General features: G+C 43.7%; 3 protein-coding genes across 8 annotated transcripts in view; 2 read left to right on the top strand and 1 right to left on the bottom strand.

Annotated features, from left to right (window-relative positions):
* The window catches only part of clec16a (C-type lectin domain containing 16A), a 34,995-nt gene extending 31,564 nt beyond the window's left edge, over nucleotides 1-3,431 (top strand). For 4 of the 6 annotated variants that reach the window (XM_026324774.2, XM_026324778.2, XM_026324776.2 and 1 more), the window contains one exon: nucleotides 420-3,431. In XM_026324774.2, coding sequence (XP_026180559.1) covers nucleotides 420-1,057 — 638 coding nt within the window. In that variant the 3' untranslated portion in view covers nucleotides 1,058-3,431. The remainder of the gene's footprint in view (nucleotides 1-419) is intronic. The other 2 variants (XM_026324779.2, XM_026324777.2) reach the window with 1 other exon arrangement.
* Nucleotides 3,432-7,556: 4,125 nt separating this feature from the next.
* socs1a (suppressor of cytokine signaling 1a) lies at nucleotides 7,557-9,483 on the bottom strand. The gene is made up of 2 exons (XM_026326088.1): nucleotides 9,282-9,483; nucleotides 7,557-8,489 (listed from the first exon to the last, which is right to left on the bottom strand). Exon 2 carries the CDS (start codon nucleotides 8,430-8,432, stop codon nucleotides 7,701-7,703), a length of 732 nt encoding a protein of 243 aa, XP_026181873.1. The 5' UTR covers nucleotides 8,433-8,489; nucleotides 9,282-9,483; the 3' UTR covers nucleotides 7,557-7,700.
* Nucleotides 9,484-11,768: 2,285 nt separating this feature from the next.
* prkcbb (protein kinase C, beta b) overlaps nucleotides 11,769-20,848 on the top strand; it is a 93,788-nt gene continuing 84,708 nt past the window's right edge. Inside the window, exon 1 of the mRNA XM_026325694.1 lies at nucleotides 11,769-11,819. The gene's annotated coding sequence lies outside the window, so the exon portion shown is untranslated. The remainder of the gene's footprint in view (nucleotides 11,820-20,848) is intronic.

Raw genomic sequence — 20,848 nt, forward strand, 5'->3', positions numbered from 1 at the left:
GATCATCTCAAAACTGTGGCATCTGTCAATGTGGGATATATTAGGCGGCAAATAAACACTTTTTGAAGTTGATGTGTTGGAGGCAGGAAGTATGGGCTGATCTGAAACAAGCTCAGCCTTGTTAGAACATAACTGCTTATTCTTTACATTGTAAATGATGAAAAGTATGTGGCATGTGAATTTAGAGCATATTGTTCAGTTTCACTGCATTAGAGTACTGAAGAATTTGTTTTTCTTACTTGCTTCACACTGTTTTTTTTATATCATGCATGTTTATTCTGCTTTTACAGATACAATATTAGTAAAGTAGGAGCTTTATCAAGGAAAAGTCATATAATTTCCCTGCAGGGCCACAGGGGGAATACTTAAAAATCTGTTTTACTCTGAGTTCACCTATCTCCCACTTTTCTCTGCTCTAGATGATAGTACATTTTTGGAGCACACCCCGCCTTCCTCCTCCAGTGGAGAAGGTGAAGGAGGAGGTGGGGAAGTAACACTAGTCTCCTCTACTCCCTCGACCCCAGTCCCGGCACCGGCCCTGGCCCCGAGCCTCACTCCTGCCTCCCAGCCCACCATCTCCCTGCTCACTGACAACAGTGCTGACACCCTCAGCGTCGAGTCGCTCACCTTGCTGCCCCCTGCCGACTCGCCGCACCTGCACCCATGCACCAGCCACATTTCTACGACGCACTCCCTCCTGAGACCAGACGCTTCCATCGCAGAGGAGGAGGAGGACGAGAAGGAGGGGGATAGGATAGGAGAGCAAAAAGAAGAGGAGCTGCAGGAGGAGGAGGAGGAGGGGTCGCCGATGGATGAGACGAAAACGGATGCAACAGTAAGAGATGAAACCACGGCAACAGAGTTGGTCACACCCACTGACGAGACAGCAGAGGGAGGAGAAGACGCTGAGGGTGAAGACATTCCTTTAGAGGTGGATAGACACCTCTGTGCTGCAGAGCTGCAAGAAAGCAGCGACTCAACAGCTGTAGAGTCTGCAGAGAAGACAGAAGATGCAGAAGCACACATTGGAACACCGGACTCTCTTGAACTGGATTAAGCAACAGACACATTGATGTTCATGCACTTAAACTCATCTCTAACACACACTGAGGACAGCAACGTGTGATAGTTGAACTACTCAGCGTGGCTGCAGTATATTTTCATGTTGCAGCCTGTAGGTAGTGAGTAGTCCAGAGGCTTTTGGAGGCATCTCAACATTTGTGTTTGCACATGAAGAAAGACTCTTTACTGAAGACGAGACAAACACTGGTTGGGCTCAAGGAAGGCTCAAAGCACATTTGAATTTCTGTGCACGCGAGTGTGTTCTGGTGTGAGGATGCAAAGGTTTTTAGCACGCGTGCGTACAAGCGCAACCAGCAACGTTTTTTTACTCGATTGTCACCTGAAAGACACACACATACGGCGTGCTGCTCCTGTGAGCTGTTCATCCACCTGCGAAGTTTTCAAAGACCTGTTCTATTTTTGTGTCTTATGTTGGCGTAACAGCTCACCCCTACTTTTTTTTTTTTTTTTTTTTTTGTGGTGGTGGTCACTACAATGCTAACACACACACACACACCCACACACACACACACGGTGCATACAGTGCACACAGAGTCCGCCACACTCGCCTTTTAACCACTGCATGTCACACCTGTTTGTCACTGGGTAGGTGTGCGTGCTCTTCATTTGGTTTAGTTCTTATTTTTCCACATGTAAAGTAACGATCCATTCGTTTACCATTGTCTCATTGGTGTCTATTACAAGGAACAAATTAAGTAATTTGTATAATCTAATAAACAGTGAAACGGTTTGGTTTATAAAACCCTGACAGCTTCATAAAGTGCTGCTGTGATCAGTGATCTTAGGTGTGTCATGAAACCATTTGCCTTCAGGTCTGCACACTGGGTTGAATGTATCTGCTGTTTGCCCCTCAGGTGCTGACCTGAGCTTTTACTGTGTTTTATTTTGGAAATGTGTTTAAATAGGTAAATGCTTTAAACACTAGTGGCTTTTGGGAAACTCTCAAAGAAAGACTGAAAGAAGAATTTTTGGGTAAAATAACAAATTTTTTTTCCTCCTTCTGACAAAGCATAAAATGTTTTTCTTGGAAAGGAAGTCGAAGTATAATGTGATTCATTGCGCCAAAGAAAGTGTTTTGTTTAAATCCTGGAATCGCTGAAAAAAACTACCCTAAGAAACACAAAGACACTCGATCACCATCACATTTGCTTTCAGTTTTAGAAAACTAGATACTGAGGTCAATGTCTAGGAACCAAACCCTAACCCTGCCCTCTTCCTTTAAGACAGACAGACAGACAGATACTTTATTCTTTCCCAAACTGGGAAATTCCACTGTTGCAGCAACAAATCACGGGCACTGAACATAAACGTAAATCTCACATGAAAAGAAAACAACAGAAGAGATTATTTAAAAAACACAGAACACAGAGAAGATGTGTTGTACAGAGTTATGGCATGAGGCAGGAAGGATTTCCTGTAGTGATCCTTGAGACAACGAAGCTGTCCGAGCCTTTTGGAGAAGGCGCTGAATTAAGCTTTATAACTGCAATAATCAGAAGAGCTAACCAGTGAGGGGTGAGATGAATGTAACGGACAACTTGGAGCTCCCAGCCACATTGTTATTTCATCAGTGTGAATAGGATTGGTGTATTTTGACCTCAGTTTATGGTCTGACTTCAACTTTTAAGAAAGCACACTGATTGTTTAGAACCTACTTCCCTGTCTCCACTCGTGTCTGTGAAGACTCAGTCATTCAGGTGAAGTTATCTAGAAGTTGAGTCATCTAGAAGCTGAGGCAGGGCAACTGGACTTCTAGAAAACTGGAAGTCCAGTTGCTCTGACTCATTTTCTAGATATTTCCCTGTCTTCTCGCCATTTTCTCTTTCCTTTTCTCTTCTGCCTTTGCTTTTCGGCTCACTCTCTTCATTTCTGTGCCATTTTCACACAGCTGAAGTCTTAATGCTCGATCACTCTTCTGATTTTACTCTGTACAGTCATCAACAGGTTTATAAAGGAGAAATTCAGAGCAATACTCTTTTTTTTTTTTGAGTCTGTCACTTCCACCATGCTGCTGTAAATAGCAGAAGAATGATAGTGATGATCGCTGACATGCTGAAGAGGCTTGGCACTGTTTGTAGAGCCGACGCTGGTGATTTGCAGGGAACATGCCGCCATGTTGCAAGACAACATGGCGGCATGTTCCCTCCAACTACTGGCAGCCTCCACCAAAGCTTGCCATAACAAGCTTCCATTATTGAGTCTGTGATTGTAGTGTGTGAGTCTGTGTGTGTAATACGTTTGTATGTTCTGTAAATGCTTTTGGCTTTTAAACCTGTAATTATTGTTAATGAACAGAAACAGAGGAATAAATAAAGAACTGCAATAAATTATTCTACTTAACAACTTAGCGTACAGGATGAGCCTTGTTATTGTGTTCGCAGAGAGAACAGTTGCTTTTTTGTTTGTTTTTTTATGTTTTGTATTTATTTATTTTATCACTGGGGCTCGTGCTTTCTCGTCTGTCATGTTTTTTCCTTCTTCAGAGAATCACAGCAGAAGAGGTTCTCCTCAGTGTTTGAGCAAGAAAACCACAGGAAGTATTAGAAAAGCACTGCCACACCAGGAGCTGAGTGTGTGCAGGCTTCTGCTGGCTGTGTTTTCATGTGCACAAAGGTTCAGAGAAGATTTGTAATTATTTGATGTCATTTGCTTGGAATGTCCTAAAAGTCTGAAACTGAAAAGGAGTCAAGGGTCAGGAAAACCTGTAAAACTACACTGAGGATGCAAACACCCACACAGTGACCTTCAAGCTGCAGTGTAAAACTTTTCTGCAAAGGAAACGTCCTACATTTCATCTCAGCGATCCGGTCTAAGCTTGAGTTTGAAACCATTTTTAAATGTACAAGTGACGTCTGTATCTGCGTCTCAGCCAAATTCATATTTGTGTGTCAGATGGCCAAATACCAGGACCATGACGTTGCCTTTACACCTTTTGCGCAGTGCTCCTGTGGCTGCCGGAGGAGCCCTCAGTCATCTTGTGGTCGGTGCATGTTGCTTTTATCGCGGTTCCTCTCTTCAGGGAAGTCTGGTTATGTGTGCGTAAACATGTGAATGGGTTCCTGGTACTGCAACGATACTGAAATAGTGTAGTGTCTGTGCTAACCTCAGTCATAGCATTAAATTTAAGGTTTCACTGGAGAGATTTTCGGGAGATTTGATGATTTTCTCTCTGTTAGTGTGCAGTTCAGGTTTCCACCTCTATTGTCATCACTGCTGACTTTCAGCCTTGACGGCACTCATCTACATATACGACTTCTTCATATGATTGTTGATTAGCAACAGGTACAGTCCATGGTTTCCTTAGAAATGCAGATTTTATGGAACCTGTGTAGTTTACATCCATGTTCAGACAAAAATGTCACACAGCTGTGTGTGTGTGTGTGTGTGTGTGTGTGTGTGTGTGTGTGTGTGTGTGTGTGTGTGAGAGAGAGAGAGAGATACTGTTGTAGAACTGTTGAATGTAGAAGCTGCAGGCCTTATTGATCCCCTGTTGGAACTGTTATGTTACACAGCCACACTGACTGTGTTGAGGCTTTGGAAGTTGTGTGTGTCTTGTTGAAGAACCAGACACTTTTGGGAAGTCAATTTCAAAACTCTTCTTGTTTTTTTTTTCTTTCTTCTTTCTCTGACGACCAACATTCCCACAATGCTTCCTGCAAGTTGGTTATCACCATGATGTACAATTCTGTGCCAAGTAGGGTTGGGAGCATAAGTCGTGTGGAAGCTTGAGGCAACAAAGAAAAATAATGACTAATAGAATTCAGGAAACTGCATTTCTGCACCACCTGAATGAGCTGTTTTACAAGAAAGTTGGGAATTGCTGTTTGATCACAGAATGAAGTCAAGTCTTGTTGATAACAAAACAGATATGAACGGGTCCCTGGGCCTCTTCGTGTGCACTTTTCTCTTGAGGTGTCATGTAATTGTTTTTTACTCAAGGGTTTGACAGAAAACTCCCAGTGGAGGATTCCACTGAAATCAGCTGAGGAGCATGCACAGTCACAAAACACCTCACCTCACCTTTCACTTCTCAAAATAGGTGGGAATGCCCAGAAATGCATGCATCCTTACTTAAATCTCTGATCTCAGTTTCTAGTTAAAAGGTTCCTAAAAAGTGAGGACTGATAAAAAAGCTTTAGATTATTAAGATATTAAAGTCGCAGTGTTTACTCTAATCTCTGACCACATGTTCCACTGTGGTGTGTGTGTGTGTGTTTGTTCCACCCCCTGTTCAGCCTCTTCCTTAAGCTGTGATAATTATATCTTCCAACTAGCCAAGCCTTCCTTGAATCAAGCTGTGACTATTATGTTCAGTATGACTCAACATTGTGAGTGTGGCTACATTTGTCTAGACCCAAGAGAATAAAAAAAATCCCCACACAGATCAAAGTGCCCGATGCTAAGGTTGGGTTGGAGTGTTGAAGTTCTGGTTAGGTTTGAGGACGGGGTTGGAGGTTAGTTCAAGTTACAGACTCGGATTAGAAATGACGTGCATTGTATGAAAGAGTGACACATACTCTCACAAATGTCATGAAACTGCAAAATTACACCAAAGCATGCTTTCTAAAGATAATGCATACCATTTGAAGTCATAGCTCATATCTGCCTCAATCAGTATAAACATTCTTTAATACGTGCTACTTTGAACTAAGAGTAGCTGGTGACTTAGCCACATGTTTCTTGTGTAAGCCGTCTTTAAGCTGTGGTTTTTTTTAAGGATTAAATCAATTCTTAAGGGGAGAAAGTAGACTAGTTGTATCTTTGTACAGAGCAAGGCTGCTTGTTTATGCTAAGCTAAGGTAATACCAGCAGGTATTGTCATTGCTTTTGGATAATACCTGGACATGAGACAGTACACACCATGTGAAGAGACCAGCAGCCAAATCAGAGTTATGAGGGCCAAACTAGCTGAGTCTGGATGCCTGAGGCAAAACTATCATTCTTTAACTGTGGTCGAGGCCAAGAGGAAATTTCCTAAATTACTGCAGCAGCTCTCTGTTAGATCGTGTGTCAGCATGGCTTTGTTTTGAGTGTTCACAGCAGCTTTCAGCTGTGTGTTTGTCCACTGGGACAAAGTGCAATAGTGTTTACTGCATATGGCCTGTTTGCCGAACACAGGTATGAGTCACGCACTCCAACCAGGTATATCTACTTGTGTCGGTGTTGCCGCACCCATTACAATAAGGTGACATTTCAGTTTGTGTACAATGAACAATAGCAGTCCTTTGATTACAAAGCAAACTCACTTTTTACACTTCTATGATGGCTTTCTGTGTGCTGTAAAAAAAAAAAAAAAAAAAAAAATCTTGGTTCCTTTTATCTGTTTTGTGCTTCGTACATAATGTTTATTTATAACTCTAGATTTAATGTAAACTGTAGCTCTAACTCTGACCTTGATCTAACATGTCTCTGTCTAACCACTAACCCAAAAATTTCCCACTTCCTTTTGAGGAAATTTTAATCTGTGCTCATTAGCGTGCTACACACACACACACACACACACACATACAGATTCACACAGGTACACAATCACACACAAATTCTATTACAGTATGTGTCACCTCTGCCCCTGTTTCTGGTAAGTGTGTGTGTGTGTCTAAGCGTAACAGTCCATTTACTACCAATGTAACCCCACCCACCTGTCACTTTATTCTCCAGAGATGAATCACTGTAGTGACTATACTGTATGCTACCTTCACACACTTCCTGTGTGTGTTTAACTCTTGCAAACATAACATGATTTGGGGACCAGACGTACCACAAAACTGAAGGAACTGAACAAATCCAGAAAGATCAATTTAAATATATTTTATTAGAAACATAATAGTTGGATCCAACATTGGAAAATATTAAAACAAAATAGATATATTTGACTAAATAAATGGCAACTCTGCTTGGCAGAGAGAGTTGAAAAGAGGTGTGAGGCCTCTACTTACAGTACAACTTAAGCCCAGACCATTTTCTGTGGAACCACCGTCACAGCACTCAGATTTTAAAAAGGACATCAGGTGGTATCTGGGCCATCAGTGCAGCAAACATTTATGTGTGATGTAAACATTCAACAACATTAGAGTATTAAAAATATGCTACAAAATTAAATCTGCCTGGTGCCACTGCTTGTGATGGTTTCAATCTGACCCTCCGCCAAGCCTTGAAACCTCTTAAAGTCCTTCCACAATCCACTTTTAAATATTTCTGGGCCTCTGGTGGCCACAGAAGCACAACAACAGACCTTGCAGTTTCCAGCGCCAGCTCTCTTATTGCTGTAATAGCTCTGTTGTGCCTGTAGTTTTCTCTTAATGCAGCATCACCCAACTTCTGTTGCTCCCTCGAGGCCAAACGGTGCCTTGTCCATGTGTCTCTAGAGGTAATGTATGTTGAAATGTTCTGTGTGGACACCATCCCACTGGAGACTCCCTCTGCTTGACTGTGGTTACAATGTCTCTTGAGAAACATTCGGCATCTCTTCTGCTCAAAACAGGGAGCTGAACTGACCTGTGACCATGGCAACGCAGTCTTAACCCCCATCCCATGATGTGCAGGCCTCGCCAAGCCCTCCAGTTTACTGTCACTTGAAATGAAAAGTAATACTGTCAGAAGTTTACAGGACAAGCTGGTCACAGTTTGTAAGGAAATTCCAGCAGGAAGCCTTGGACAACATGTGTGAGGGGCAGCTCTGAGACCCCGCTCGCTCCACCGCACATCTCCATGATGCGCCTCCTGCACATCTCCTGCAGTGTTGGTGCACATTTCCTGTACGGGGAGCTGAGGCTCTTCTTAGGGGAGCTGATGTAATACTCCAACAGGTCAAAGAGCGTCGGGAAGCAGCGCTGGTTGCCTGACAATGAGAACTTTTGTTCCTTGTACACGATGCGCACGCTGACCGGCCCGTCCTTGGCGTGGTAGGACAGCGTGAAGAAGGTGTTTTTCTGCTGGCTGTCGCGGATGAGGAAGCTGCCCGGCGGTGCGTCCCGCAGCATGCGGTGGGCGTCCTCCACCCGCAGAGCGCCCCAGTAGAAGCCGCTGCGCTCGAGTTTGATTGTTGTGTCTATGATGACCTCACAGTCCTCCTTGCAGGAGAATGTGGGGAAGTGGGTCCGGTACACAGAGGGTACAGTTGAACGTGGGTTTGGAGCTGGAGCGGCCTGATGCTGAAGCTGTTCTGGCTCTGGGCGGAGTGATGAGGAGGAGGAGGAGGAGGAGGACAAGGACGATGATGAAGAAAAAGATGAGGATGAGGAGAAGGATGATAATGACGAGGAGGAGGAGGAAGAGGAGGAAGATGAAGCTGATGATGAGCTTGACAAGTGAGTCTTGTCATGGCCTTCCACTGTGCTGTCGGCTACCATCCTACAGGGGAGAGAGGCCCCAAACCCTCTCCCATCTCTGACCACCACACTGTCATCCTGAGGGCAAAGAAGAAACCAGCGGTTACAACCATCATTTGTTTTATCAGCGACACAGTTAAAAGTCTCAGACTGCACGGCGCTGCGGCTCTGACACTCCTCCGTGGCCGCGCGTACATGTGCGTGTGCGTAATTCAGCGAATGGCTGAGCGTGGGTTAGAAATTCATTCAACTTTCCATTGTTCGGTGCTTCACTTGATATGACTGGAATCTGCGGTTTAGCCAAATTACTGTACAGTCTGCAGACACGCCCACAGTTGTTCATGTTAACAGAGTCAATTTGTCCTTATTGTCTCAATGACATCAGCTAGAAACCAAAGTTTCTCAACTAGTGACAAACAGAAATAAGCTGGAAGCGACAGAAACGTTTCCAATGCTGAGCTGATGTTTCACCTGCAAAATTCACCTTTTGCGTTTGGCTCAAACTGAATTCGTGTTGCTTTAAATTCCAGGCACAGTGATGACTAATTCTATTTCTAATAAATCAGCTCGACAAAGACACTGTGGTGTCTGATCACGTCCATAGATGTTACAGTCAGCTGGACAAAATCAAACAAACGCGGATCCACCTTGTGGATCTGGCAACCCGCCCTCTCCTGCCTTTTCGTCCCAAAAGTCTGTGCCCAGAGAGAAAGCTGAGCTCGCGCTGCAGTTCACAGTTTAATCCGGTGTTTTTCCACTGCACCAGGAATGTGCAGCCATGACCGGTGCAACCGTTTTTTGTTTTGTTTATTTTTTACCCCAAACACCCCAGAACAGTACCGGATCAGTCCAGTCTGAAAAAGATCTTACCGTTTTGTCCTAAGAACAGCGGCGGGTTAAAGATCCGTTTGTGTGTAATCCCAAAGCGCAAACGCTGCGATGAGAACAGTCAGTACCCTGCAGGTAATCCGTGCCGCACGGCATTGGTCGCGTTGGGCAAGTCGGAGGCACTTAGTGAACCCGCTGGATGTGATTTCCACCCGTCAAATCATCTTCATAAGTGTTTTGAAGGCTGCTTGGTGCTGCTTTTATAAGAGCAGTTTGACTCCGCCTCCTGCAGCCAGTAAGATACCGCTGGCTTTTAGCGGCAGACGCTCTTTTTCCCTGAAACAGAACCGAAAGTGAAACTGAGTTAGAGCTGCCCCTTATCTTTTTCACTTCGTTTGAACTGGCTCATTATTTGGAGAATTTCAAGAAAACCACAAAGCCACATGACAGTAGGACGTTTACAGAAAGGCGAATGACAGATTCGAGTAATGACGGCGTTTATTAAATATTCATGATCTGAGTGTTTTATTCAGTTTTAAGGCTCTCGTTATTTCAACATCACCCCCTGTATTCACGGTTTGATGTTGAAACGTGAGGAGAGAGCTGACGTGTGGGATGACCTTGTCTAACTCCATTTATATGAAATGACAAAGGAAGATAAATATGACAGGTCGAGCAGATTTTGCATGTCGATAAAATTCCCTTAGACTTTGCTCAGTCAGGTAAATCCCACCCAGATAATGATCTGTTCCCTCACAGATGTAACTGGTGTCAGGACGTTTTCATGCGTATCATCCAACCTAAAGACAGAACATTCACTGTGAACATTAAGAGGTAGTGAGCGGATTAGAAAGGAATGAAACCAGGTGTAGCTGCTCCACGTCTTTCTTTTTTTTTTTTTTGGTCATCTATGAAATCTTGGTATTGTGACATCCAAACAGTTATTTCTTAACTTTGAGCCATTTGTGCTGTGACTCCTGTTTGTAGTGTAGCAGGAACATTTTCACAACCGAGGGAGTGTCAGCTGTTTAAAGGTGAAGCCATAAACCCTTTGCTGTCACGTCTTTTTGACATTTCAGAAGAATCTGACAGTGAAGTTTATTCTTATGCAGTATCAGGGTTGGCGGTGTAGGTCTACTTTGACTTGAAAATGTCTTAATGAGACCAGATGACTGGTGTTTGGCATGCACCCAGCATGTAGTCATGTCCTAAATATGTCTGAGCCTCCCCATTAACCCATTGTAGTCTTGTCATGTGCAGAATTATGAAACAGACAGACCTGAGAGTTACACTGGGAAGTGACAGCTCAGGTCAATGTAAACGTTGTTTGTACAGACGCAGGTGGGCCGAGCTCCTGGTGATGGTGCTGTGACGGTTATAAAAGAGCAAGTCTGACAAAATAGAAAGTTAAGGAAAGACGTGCAGTCAGCTGGTGCTGCTTAAAGGGGCAAGGGCAGACAGGCAGGCAGGTAATAGCCAAAAAACAAACAAAAAAAAAACTGAGGTCATGCAACGTGTCAGTTTCATTTTGTCACTGATTCAGCCCATATTAAAGTGAGTCTGCTGCTTCCATGATGTGTGTCTGACAGCCCTAATCGTTTTAGACACTGTCTGTTTGCACAAACAAGCTCACACATTATTTTGCCTCTGGATTTGATTAGCACAAACTGCCACTGTTCAGACTTACATTCACCGTTGCCTGAGATTGTACTGACGACAGGAGTCAGACCTGTGCGTGGTGCTGCACATGTGAGGTTCTGGTACATGTTAAATGTAAAAAATAAAGATATAGGCTTTAACACACGTGTCTGTTAATGTCTAAAGATCTGTTTTGGTCTTTGTTGTTTGAGCTTTTTCTTTTATGTAGAGCTGGTGAGCAGCCTGGCAGCAGCGCACAGATGTGCACAGATGTGCCCTGGTAAAGGCTTTAAAGTGGGGCTCATTCTTCTGACCAATCAGAGAAGAAACACACAGGTGTCACTTGATACGTCAACGGGCTCCAGACGTAGCCATGGCAGGTGAGCAGGTGAACAAGTTCCCAATAGTCTTGGCCGAGGCCACACACATGAAAGAGAAAACGCACCAAGTGTGGTAGTAGCAGCAGCCGGAAGTCACGTTGTTGCTGCTTTCGGTTATTGTCGCCCACCAGTTACATCCACAGACCGCCTGGCTCATCCACAGACCGCCTGGTTCATCCACAGACCGCCTGGTTCATCCACAGACCGCCTGGCTCATCCACAGACCGCCTGGTTCATCCACAGTCCGCCTGGCTCATCCACAGACCCACAGACCGCCTGGTTCATCCACAGACCCACAGACCGCCTGGTTCATCCACAGACCCACAGACCGCCTGGTTCATCCACAGACCCACAGACCGCCTGGTTCATCCACAGACCGCCTGGTTCATCCACAGACCGCCTGGCTCATCCACAGACCACCTGGTTCATCCACAGACCGCCTGGTTCATCCACAGACCCACAGACCGCCTGGCTCATCCATAGACCGCCTGGTTCATCCACAAGACCGCCTGGTTCATCCTGCTGTAGCTGTGACTGTAGGGCCTGGATGAGTTGTGCTCTGGTGAGTATTTTACGCAGAATGTGCTGGTGTGTTATTGTTGGTTTGGCACCTGCTACAGCTGCTGTGATTATCATTTTGCTGTGTGTTGCTCTCGTCATTTACCACAGTCCTGTAGCTGAGCTCTGCAGATTGTTCACCTTAGTTTCAGAACAACATGTCACATGTACTGTAGAAAACTTTTCTGCGTAAAACCGCTTCCCAAAACTTTCCGGTGGACGTGCCAGGCCCCAGATTTAGGGAGCTGGTCTCATATCTGTGTGTGTGTGTGTGTGTGTGTGTGTGTGTGCAACAACTTTCTAACGTTTAACATGTGGAGTCCGTCAGCAGAGGGAGGACCTGCTTTACTGCTCTCTGGTTGGCTCTGCATTGTGTTGGTGGGTGAGTAGGGAGTTAAAGGATTGCGTCTGCCTCTTATGTTACATGTCTGTCTTGCACTGCCTATATGAGGTATAGTCCAATTCACTGTTGTGTCTTGTTGTGGTGCAGTGCTAGTGTTGCAATGTGGCTGTGTGCACAGAGGTCTTGCGTGTTTGTTTATGTTTTGCACCTGTTTATTTACTCGTGTGTACTCGAGTTTCATTTCTGTGGAACAGGGACAGAAACAAGACTGAAACACATGCAGCTCAACAAACAGCCTGTTGTGTGTAATTGCAGGTCCTTGCAGACCATTGACAGCGGGTGAATACATGTGGATTCTGTGGTTCGCGTGTCAAAGGAAGAAAATATGTTAATTAAACACATGCATTAACATAAAATGCAGTTATCTGGGATAGGTTTTATTTATCTAAAGGTACTGGATACTTCTACTTTCTTATCGCTTTTCTCTTTGCTCTTCATAGGTGTGTGCAGTGTAGCAGCGTTCACTGATGACATGGAACGTGCAAAGCAAGGAAATTCCTTTTGTGCCCCTGCTGTTCCAGAAGCCCTTTGTAGGAAACAATAACACACTGTTTTATGGTTGTATGTTTCGGACTGTGGAACATCCTGCAACGTGGCTGCTGATTATCAGAAAACATCCACAGCGCCGATGCTCTGATGCTCTGATGCTGCTGTTTTTCGCTTTTAACTTCTGGAAACTGCACAGATACAGATGTCTATTAAATTTTCAATGCATGTACAGTCAGTGTGCAGTAGGTTTCATACAGTTCTACCTGCCCAGGGAATATGATGGGCAAATGGGGTCTATTTGGGCGTGGTTGTGTGAGGCTTTGTTTCATGTAAATTGAAACCTTTGCATCTCAGATTTCACTCGTGTCTCTTATGTCTCCACTGTCTGAAAAGCAGAACCAGTTTTCTTCACTGCAGTAAATCTGTATTTCTTTGGTTTGATGACCTTTATGTTAAGACTAGCTTTCTCTTTTTGCTGCTTCTCTAAGATAGTTTGCATTTTCTTTTATCGTCTCCTGTGCTTTTTCAAAACAGTCACTGCTAATACAGGATGAGAAACATTAACCCTGTCCAACTTAAGTCCACATATGGTCATCAGGCCTTGCTCCATGCACTTTCCGTATGATGGCGAGCTGAAAACAACAAAAATGTGCATAAAATTGCTTTATTGTGCATTGTCTTCTTAAGTACATGCACTTTCATTTTCATGAAATGTGTCTTACATGACAACTGCTCATATTTACTGTGTGGTAAGAGTCACATGGCAGCCGCAATAATTTCCAGTTATTTCTGAGTAAACATGATTGAGTACTTTTTGCTACTATGAACTTTGCTATATTTGTTATGGCAGTGTGTCCTGGCGTGGCAAACCAACAACTGAATAATCTTAAAAAGAGATGTATGCCTTTTATTCTTCAGGCCTGTGTGTGTGTGTGTGCGTGTGTGTGTGTGTGTGTGTGTGTGTGTTCCACAGTTTGACTTTGTGTTGCGTAGCAAATCAGCAGGTTATGACAATTAGAGATATAGAAGAAAAAAAAATAGGGAAAGTTTGGTGAAAGTAAGACATGAAAATTTTATAGGAAGCTTTTCTGTCAGTGATATGTTATTTTACTCAGATCTTACTGTAAAAATCAGGAAAGTCAGGTAAAGGCTCTGCCTTTGTTCCTGTTGGTTGTCAGCATTGAGTATACATGTTCTTGGACATAACCAACAATGCAGTATATACCTCAAAAGGAACTTAATTATTTACTTTTGGCATTTCTCATCCTCTAACATATTTCCTGACTGGCAGCCAAAGCCCTAAATAGCAAACCCAGCCAGATGGTTCAGCTGTGATAGTTTCTTTTGTCTCCTGTTCTGCGGTTCAGCGAAGGCAAGAACCAACAGGCTCAAATTTTCATTATGTTCCAACCCAGTAAACCTGATCCAGCAGTTCCTGTATTACTGTCAAAGCAACATTGATTTGGAATGAAAGTGGAAGTTGGTGCTTTTATGTGAGAAATGTATTTCAGTGAATTTGAACTGCTTATTGTAAGAACACTTAGAAATTCACAGGGACATGCATTACTTTCTTATTGGAAACACAGTCAGATAGACTCACCCGGTCTGTTTCGCAATCATGGTGATATGCAGAAATAATAAGTGAACTATGCACTGAAGGTAAATATGAAAGTAAAATTGCCTTCCATGAATTCCCAGTGCTTATGGGAAGCACTTCAGCCGTTTTTAAAAAGCTTCTGATAAAATCCCTCAGGCCTCAATAGTCTCCACTGCTGCCTGACATCCACTCACAATCATGTAGTCAGTGCAAAACATGCATTTTAAATGTAAACAGGAAAATCTCTGCTCAAACCATATATACTCTTGAAGATCTACTTTAATTATCACATCAGTCTTCCACAGAGATTACTGCACAGGCTCCTCTAGACTACATATTAGATGTAGTTACTTTGCTAACTTATTTTAGACTCCCTAAAATAAACATTTACGACTGTATTACATGAGAGCAACTCTAGCTGTACTCTCATTTGTTAATTCTGCTGGTTGTCTGTCATCGCAGTAATTAATTCAAGCATTTGTAAAAGTAAATTACATTTCTGGGTTTGGCCCTTTTGTAAAGATAAACAAATCCATTTGCAGTAACACATTCAAAGCAGTAGGTTCACTTGAAGAACCAGAGTGGCTCTGAGGAACCAGTCTGACAACTGTGATTAAAAACGTCCAGTAGGAGCTTTCCCAGTGTGAGGAAATGTCTTCTGATGAACTGCTCAGCTGCTGTCTGTCCTCTGAGGAAGACGTCCGTCTCTTAATGTGGTACACACACTGATTAAAATCAGCAAAGCAAAGAAAAGTTAATGCTGCTGTGTGAAACCAGGCGATAAACTCTGAGCCAAAACGAGTGATCTTTGTTCACATGACCAACCTCAGCACCTCAGGAAATCACATGGAAAATTGTGGCATTTTGCAATTTTTAGAACTGCACCGATTGACAGTTCTACTAATTGTGTGGGACCCAATGAATAGGTCATTTTTATATGTTCAGGTCTGTACTTCTATAAAAGTACAGATGCCACACTGTAAAAATACTCTATGTAAAGCCCTGCTTTCAACTGTAAAAGTACAGAAGTTTTATCTGCAAAATCGACTTCTTGTATAAAAAGTCCAAGTAATCAATTTGCATAAAGGCCTTTTGATTCTCTGAGGCTGTGAGATGATTATATATATAAATTTCCCTTCTCACCCCCTATGGGTGGTGTGTGTGTGTCTTCCTCAGTCTCGGGTCCTCTACCAGAGGCCTGGGAGTTTGAGGGTTCTTCGCAGTATCTTAGCTGTTCCTAGCACTGCGCTCTTCTGGACTGAGATCTCTGATGTTGTTCCTGGGATCTGCTGGAGCCACTCTCCCAGTTTGGGGGTCACAGCCCCGAGGGTGCCGATTACCACGGGGACCACTGTTGCCTTCACCTTCCACATCTTTTCTAGCTCTTCTTTAAGCCCTTGGTATTTCTCCAGCTTCTCATGTTCCTTCTTTCTGATGTTGCTGTCACTTGGGATCGCTACATCTACCACTACGGCTTTCTTATTTATATATATAAATAAATATATATACATGTACATATATCTGCATTTACTCAAAAGATATTGCACTTACCTGAGATATTTCTGTTTGTGTTTAAACACACCAACCATGCCAATCATAACAGGCCTACATTTCTCATAAAGTTATGAGTCCAGTCAATTCGGGTAAATTTAATTGATTTATTAAAATATATAAATAGATAAATATATATACATTTTTTTAGACTACAAGAGGAAACTGAAATTGACCCATTTTAAAGTTAAAAAAATAGTTAAAAGTATTTTTTCAGTATGAAACATCTGCTTGGCTTAATAAGTGTAATCAACATATAAAATAAAAATGATTAATTTCACATATTTGTGGCCTCCCAACCCCCAAAGAACAATGTAACCAATAGACAATTATGTTGACCCAGGAACATCATTGCTGTTCCTGAGAAACAAACATAACAGGAGGGTTAATAGGTGAAATGTGATGCCAGCACATCACATTTCATCTTCTAACGCTGTTTCTAAAGCTTGGTTTTCCCTGCTGATTTCTTCTTTTATTATCTTTACTGCCACACACTGTTCCTCCAAACGTTTCTCCTTGCCCAGTCTTTTGGTAAGATTCTGGACTTCTTTGTGCAGTTCCTTATTCTGCTGTTTCATGGCATTTTTCTCCACCATCAGGGAATTAAATGTCATGCCCAGAACGTCTTCATCTTGGAGACTTTTTGAAAGTGTCTCCACTTTGTCCCACAGTGCAGAGTTATCTGTGGTCAGATTCTTTATTTTTTGGATGAGCCCTTCATTTTTCTCCATCTGAGCACGCTGCTTTGAAAAGTGTTTCTCCAGCTCACGGAGATTTTTGTGCAGCGTGCTCTGTTGGTCGACGAGCTTCTTTTTCTGTGTTTTCAATAATTCATGTTGCACCTTAATATTACTCAGATATTCAAGGTTTGCATTACAACCGCGAATATCTTCCACAATTTCACCGTTTCTTTGCTTCAGTGCCTCCACTTGCTCCTTCAGCTTGTCACATTTATCTGTCCAGGCCTCTTCCTTTGCGAGCTTCTTACGTTTCTCGGAGTAGGCTTTTGTTAGGACTTTGTTTTGGGCCATGGTAGTTTTTTTCTCAGCCTCCAGTTTTTTACACGTGTCTTTTAAAAACACTGTGCTCTGGAGCTGTCTGTCAACTTCATGGATTTGTTTACGCAAATCATCGTTTTCTTTTTTCAGATCTTCCAAGCTTTCATTATACGACTCACTGAACTCTTTAGCATTTTCGTACTCGCTGTTACGACGCTCGAGTTCCTTCCGCAGGGCAGTATTTTCACAACTAACGGCCTGATGTGTCGCTTTAAGTGCGTCAGTCATCTTTAAAAAGGTATTTTGGTGCAACATTTTTCTGGAAATTCCCTGGATTTCCTGCCTCAGTCGGTCGTTCTCCTGACCCAGTAGCTGCTTTTCTGTTTTCAGGTCATTGTAGGCTTCACACAAAGCTGCATTCTGCCTATACCTGTCCCTGAGCATATTGACCTGCGCCGTCTTGACAGAGTTCTCTCTACATATCCTCTCTGCTTCCCTGATCACCATACTGTACTTTTCCCCCAAATCATCGGGGACTTTTTCCAACAGGAGGTCAAGTTGCTGTTGGAGTTCCCTATTTTCCTCCGCCATGGCTGCTTCTTTGGATTCCAGCTCACACGTGGTTGTCATTTTGTCTGTCAGGTCTTCAATCTCGTCCCTAATCAATCGATTCATCGTTTGAAGTTTGTCGCTAGATTTTTTCTTAGCTTGTAACTTTTCATCGAAAGCCTTATAATCTTTGATTTCCTCATTAAGGGAATCTAACGTGTTTTTAAGAGCGCGATGTTCTGCTCTTGCAGCCGCCTCTTTTTCCTGAAGTTCTGAAAATAGTTTCTCCAGTTTTTTGGAACTCTGAAGCTGTTCCTGGAGCTTCTCAATGCCACTATTGGCGGCACGAAGGTGTTGGTTAATGTAGTCTATGGTTTCATCAATGGACGTTTGTTTACTGGGTCCAGCAGAAGAATAATCAGATTCCTCAGTACGACTCATTTTGCGAGCTTTAAACAGCTGTGGTCGGTTACAACACGCGCAATCACACAAATCCAGTTTCCTGCAAATACTGCTCGGTGTGTTTGTCCTGGGTATTTAAACTAAAATGAGCGTGACGTCACAGCATCCTAAGACACCAAAGACCTGCAGTTGACGTCATTACCTTTAGCAAGGTAAAAAATAGTGTGACGTCACACCATTATAGAAGGGACATAGGGGGCCTGCATCTGATCGGTTGCCATAGCAACAGACTACATGCTTTGGCCTAAACTGTTTATTTTTGAATTCATGAATTAAGATTTATTTAACATTTATTTTGCATAAATATAATGCACTAGTACAGCAACATCTTACCATAAGGGCCATTAGTAGTGGTCCGGAGCTTTCCATCATCCCACACAGACTTCCTTAGGGAAGGAAGGGGGAGCAGGTGGACTGTAAACAGATTGAATCTCAGATATTAGTCAGTCAGGCTGAAAAAACCTGCAGAAAACATTGAGGTGCTTGGTGATGGTTTGTTCATGTATCATATCTTGTGTGTTCAGGAGACCAGGTGGAAAGGCAGCAAGGCCTATAGATTAGGAGCAGGGTTCAAGCTGTTTTATCATGGTGTGGATGGAAAGAGGAATGGAGTAGCAGTTATCCTGAAGGAGGATTTTGCTAGGAATGTTCTGGAGGTGCAAAGAGTGTCACATAGGGTGATGAGTCTGAAGCTGGAAGTTGATGGTGTGATGTTGAATGTTGTCAGTGGTTATGCCCCACAGGTAGGATGTGAGTTAGAAGAGAAGGAGAAATTCTGGAGGGAGGTGATTCAGGGTATCCCTAGTGGTGATTGGGGCAGACTTCAACGGACATGTTGGTGAGGGAAACAGAGGTGATGAGGAAGTGATGGGTAAGTTTGGTATGCAGGACAGGAATGCAGAAGGACAGATGGTGGTAGACTTCGCAAAAAGGATGGAAATGGCTGTAGTGAACACATTTTTCCAGAAAAGGTAGGAGCATAGGGCGACATATAAGAGTGGAGGCAGGAACACAAGTTGATTACGTCTTGTGCAGACGTTTCAACCTGAAAGAGATCAGTGACTGCAAAGTAGTGGCTGGGGAGAGTGTAGCCAGACAGCATAGGATGGTGGTGTGTAGGATGACTCCGGTGGTGAGGAAGATGAAGAAGACAAGGGCAGAGCAGAGGACCAAGTGGTGGAAGTCGAAAAAGGAAGAGTGTTGTGTGGCTTTCAGGGAGGAGCTGAAACAGGCTCTGGGAGGTCAGGAGGTTCTTCCAGATGACTGGACAGCTACAGTTAAAGTCATCAGGGAGACAGGTAGGAGGGTACTTGGTGTGTCATCTGGAAAGAGGAAAACAGATAAGGAGGCTTGGTGGTGGAATGAGGAAGTTCAGGAGTGTGTTAAGAGGAAAAGGTTAGCTAAGAAGAAGTGGGACACTGAGAGGACAGAAGAGAACAGACAGGAGTACAGGGAGATGCAGCGTAAGGTGAAGGTAGAGGTGGCAAAGGCCAAACAAAGCCACAAGCCACAGCTAAGGTGTGTGCCACAAGTGTGATGGAAAGATGGAAGGAATACTTCGACGAGTTGATGAATGAGGAAAATGTCAGAGAGCACAGAGTAGAAGAGGTGACTGTTGTGGAGCAGGAAGTAGCAAAGATCAGTAAGGATGAAGCGAGGAAGGCGTTGAAGAGGATGAAGAGTGGAATGGCAGTTGGTCCGGATGACATACCTGTGGAGGTATGGAAGTGTTTAGGAGAGGTGGCAGTAGAGTTTTTGACTGGGCTACTTAACAAAATCTTGGAGAGTGAGAGGATGCCTGAGGAATGGAGGAGAAGTGTGCTGGTGCCCATCTTTAAGAACAAGGGAGACGTGCAGAGTTGTGGAAACTACAGAGGATTAAAGCTAATGAGTCACACAATGAAGTTATGGGAAAGAGTAGAGGAGGCTAGGCTGAGGTCAGAAGTGAGCATTTGTGAGCAGCAGTATGGTTTCATGCCACAGATGCATGAAACCATACAGAGAAGGCAAGAAGGAGCTGCATTGTCTTGGTAGATTTGGAAAAAGCCTATGACAGGGTACTGAGAGAGGAGCTGTGGTTTTGTATGAGGAAGTCTGGAGTGGCAGAGAAGTATGTTCGAGTGGTACAGGACATGTATGAGAGCTGTAAGACAGTGGTGAGGTGTGCTGTAGGGGTGACAGAGGAGTTCAAGGTGGAGGTGGGACTGCACCAAGGATCGGCTTTGAGCCCCTTCTTGTTTGCTGTGGTGATGGACAGGCTGACAGATGGTGGAGGTTTGCTCTGGAAAGGAGAGGAATGAAGCTGAGTCGCAGTAAAACAGAGTACATGTGTGTAAATGAGACGGACTCAAGTAAAACGGTGGAGGATTTTAAGTAACAGTCAACAGTCCCGAGCAACAGAGAGTGTGGAGAAGAAGTGAAGAGACGTGTGCAAGCAGGTTGGAGCAGGTGGAGGAAAGTGTCAGGTGTGATGTGTGACAAAAGAGTGTCAGCAAGAATGAAAGGAAAGGTGGACAAGACAGTGGTGAGAGCAGCAATGTTGTCTGGTTTAGAGACAGTGGCACTGAGACAAAGACAGGAGGCAGAGCTGGAGGTAGAGGGGCTGAAGATGTTGAGGTTCTCTCTGGGAGGGACGAGGATGGATAGGATCAGGAATGAGGACATCAGAGGGACAGCTCATGTTAGATGTTTTGGAGAAAAAGCCAGGGAAGCCAGATTGAGATGGTTTGGACATGTTCAGAGGAGAGACAGTGAATACATTGGTAAAAGGATGCTGAGGTTAGAGCTGCCAGGAAGGAGGCCTAGAGGAAGACCAAAGAGGAGGTTCTTGGATGTAGTGAAGGAGGACATGAGGATAGTTGGTGTGGGTGAGGAGGATACAGAGGATAGGGTTAAATGGAGGCAGAGGATTCACTGTGGCGACCCCTGAAGGGAGAAGGAGAAGAAGAAACAAATCCAGTCTTAATCATATCTCAGCCAGTGTT

The sequence above is a fragment of the Mastacembelus armatus genome, chromosome 8 (genome assembly GCF_900324485.2).
Source record: "Mastacembelus armatus chromosome 8, fMasArm1.2, whole genome shotgun sequence".
NCBI lineage: Eukaryota > Metazoa > Chordata > Actinopteri > Synbranchiformes > Mastacembelidae > Mastacembelus > Mastacembelus armatus.

What these genes read in the sequence shown, in the direction of transcription:
- socs1a (XM_026326088.1), bottom strand. Translation starts at nt 8,432, where the DNA reads ATGGTAGCCGACAGCACAGTGGAAGGCCATGACAAGACTCACTTGTCA.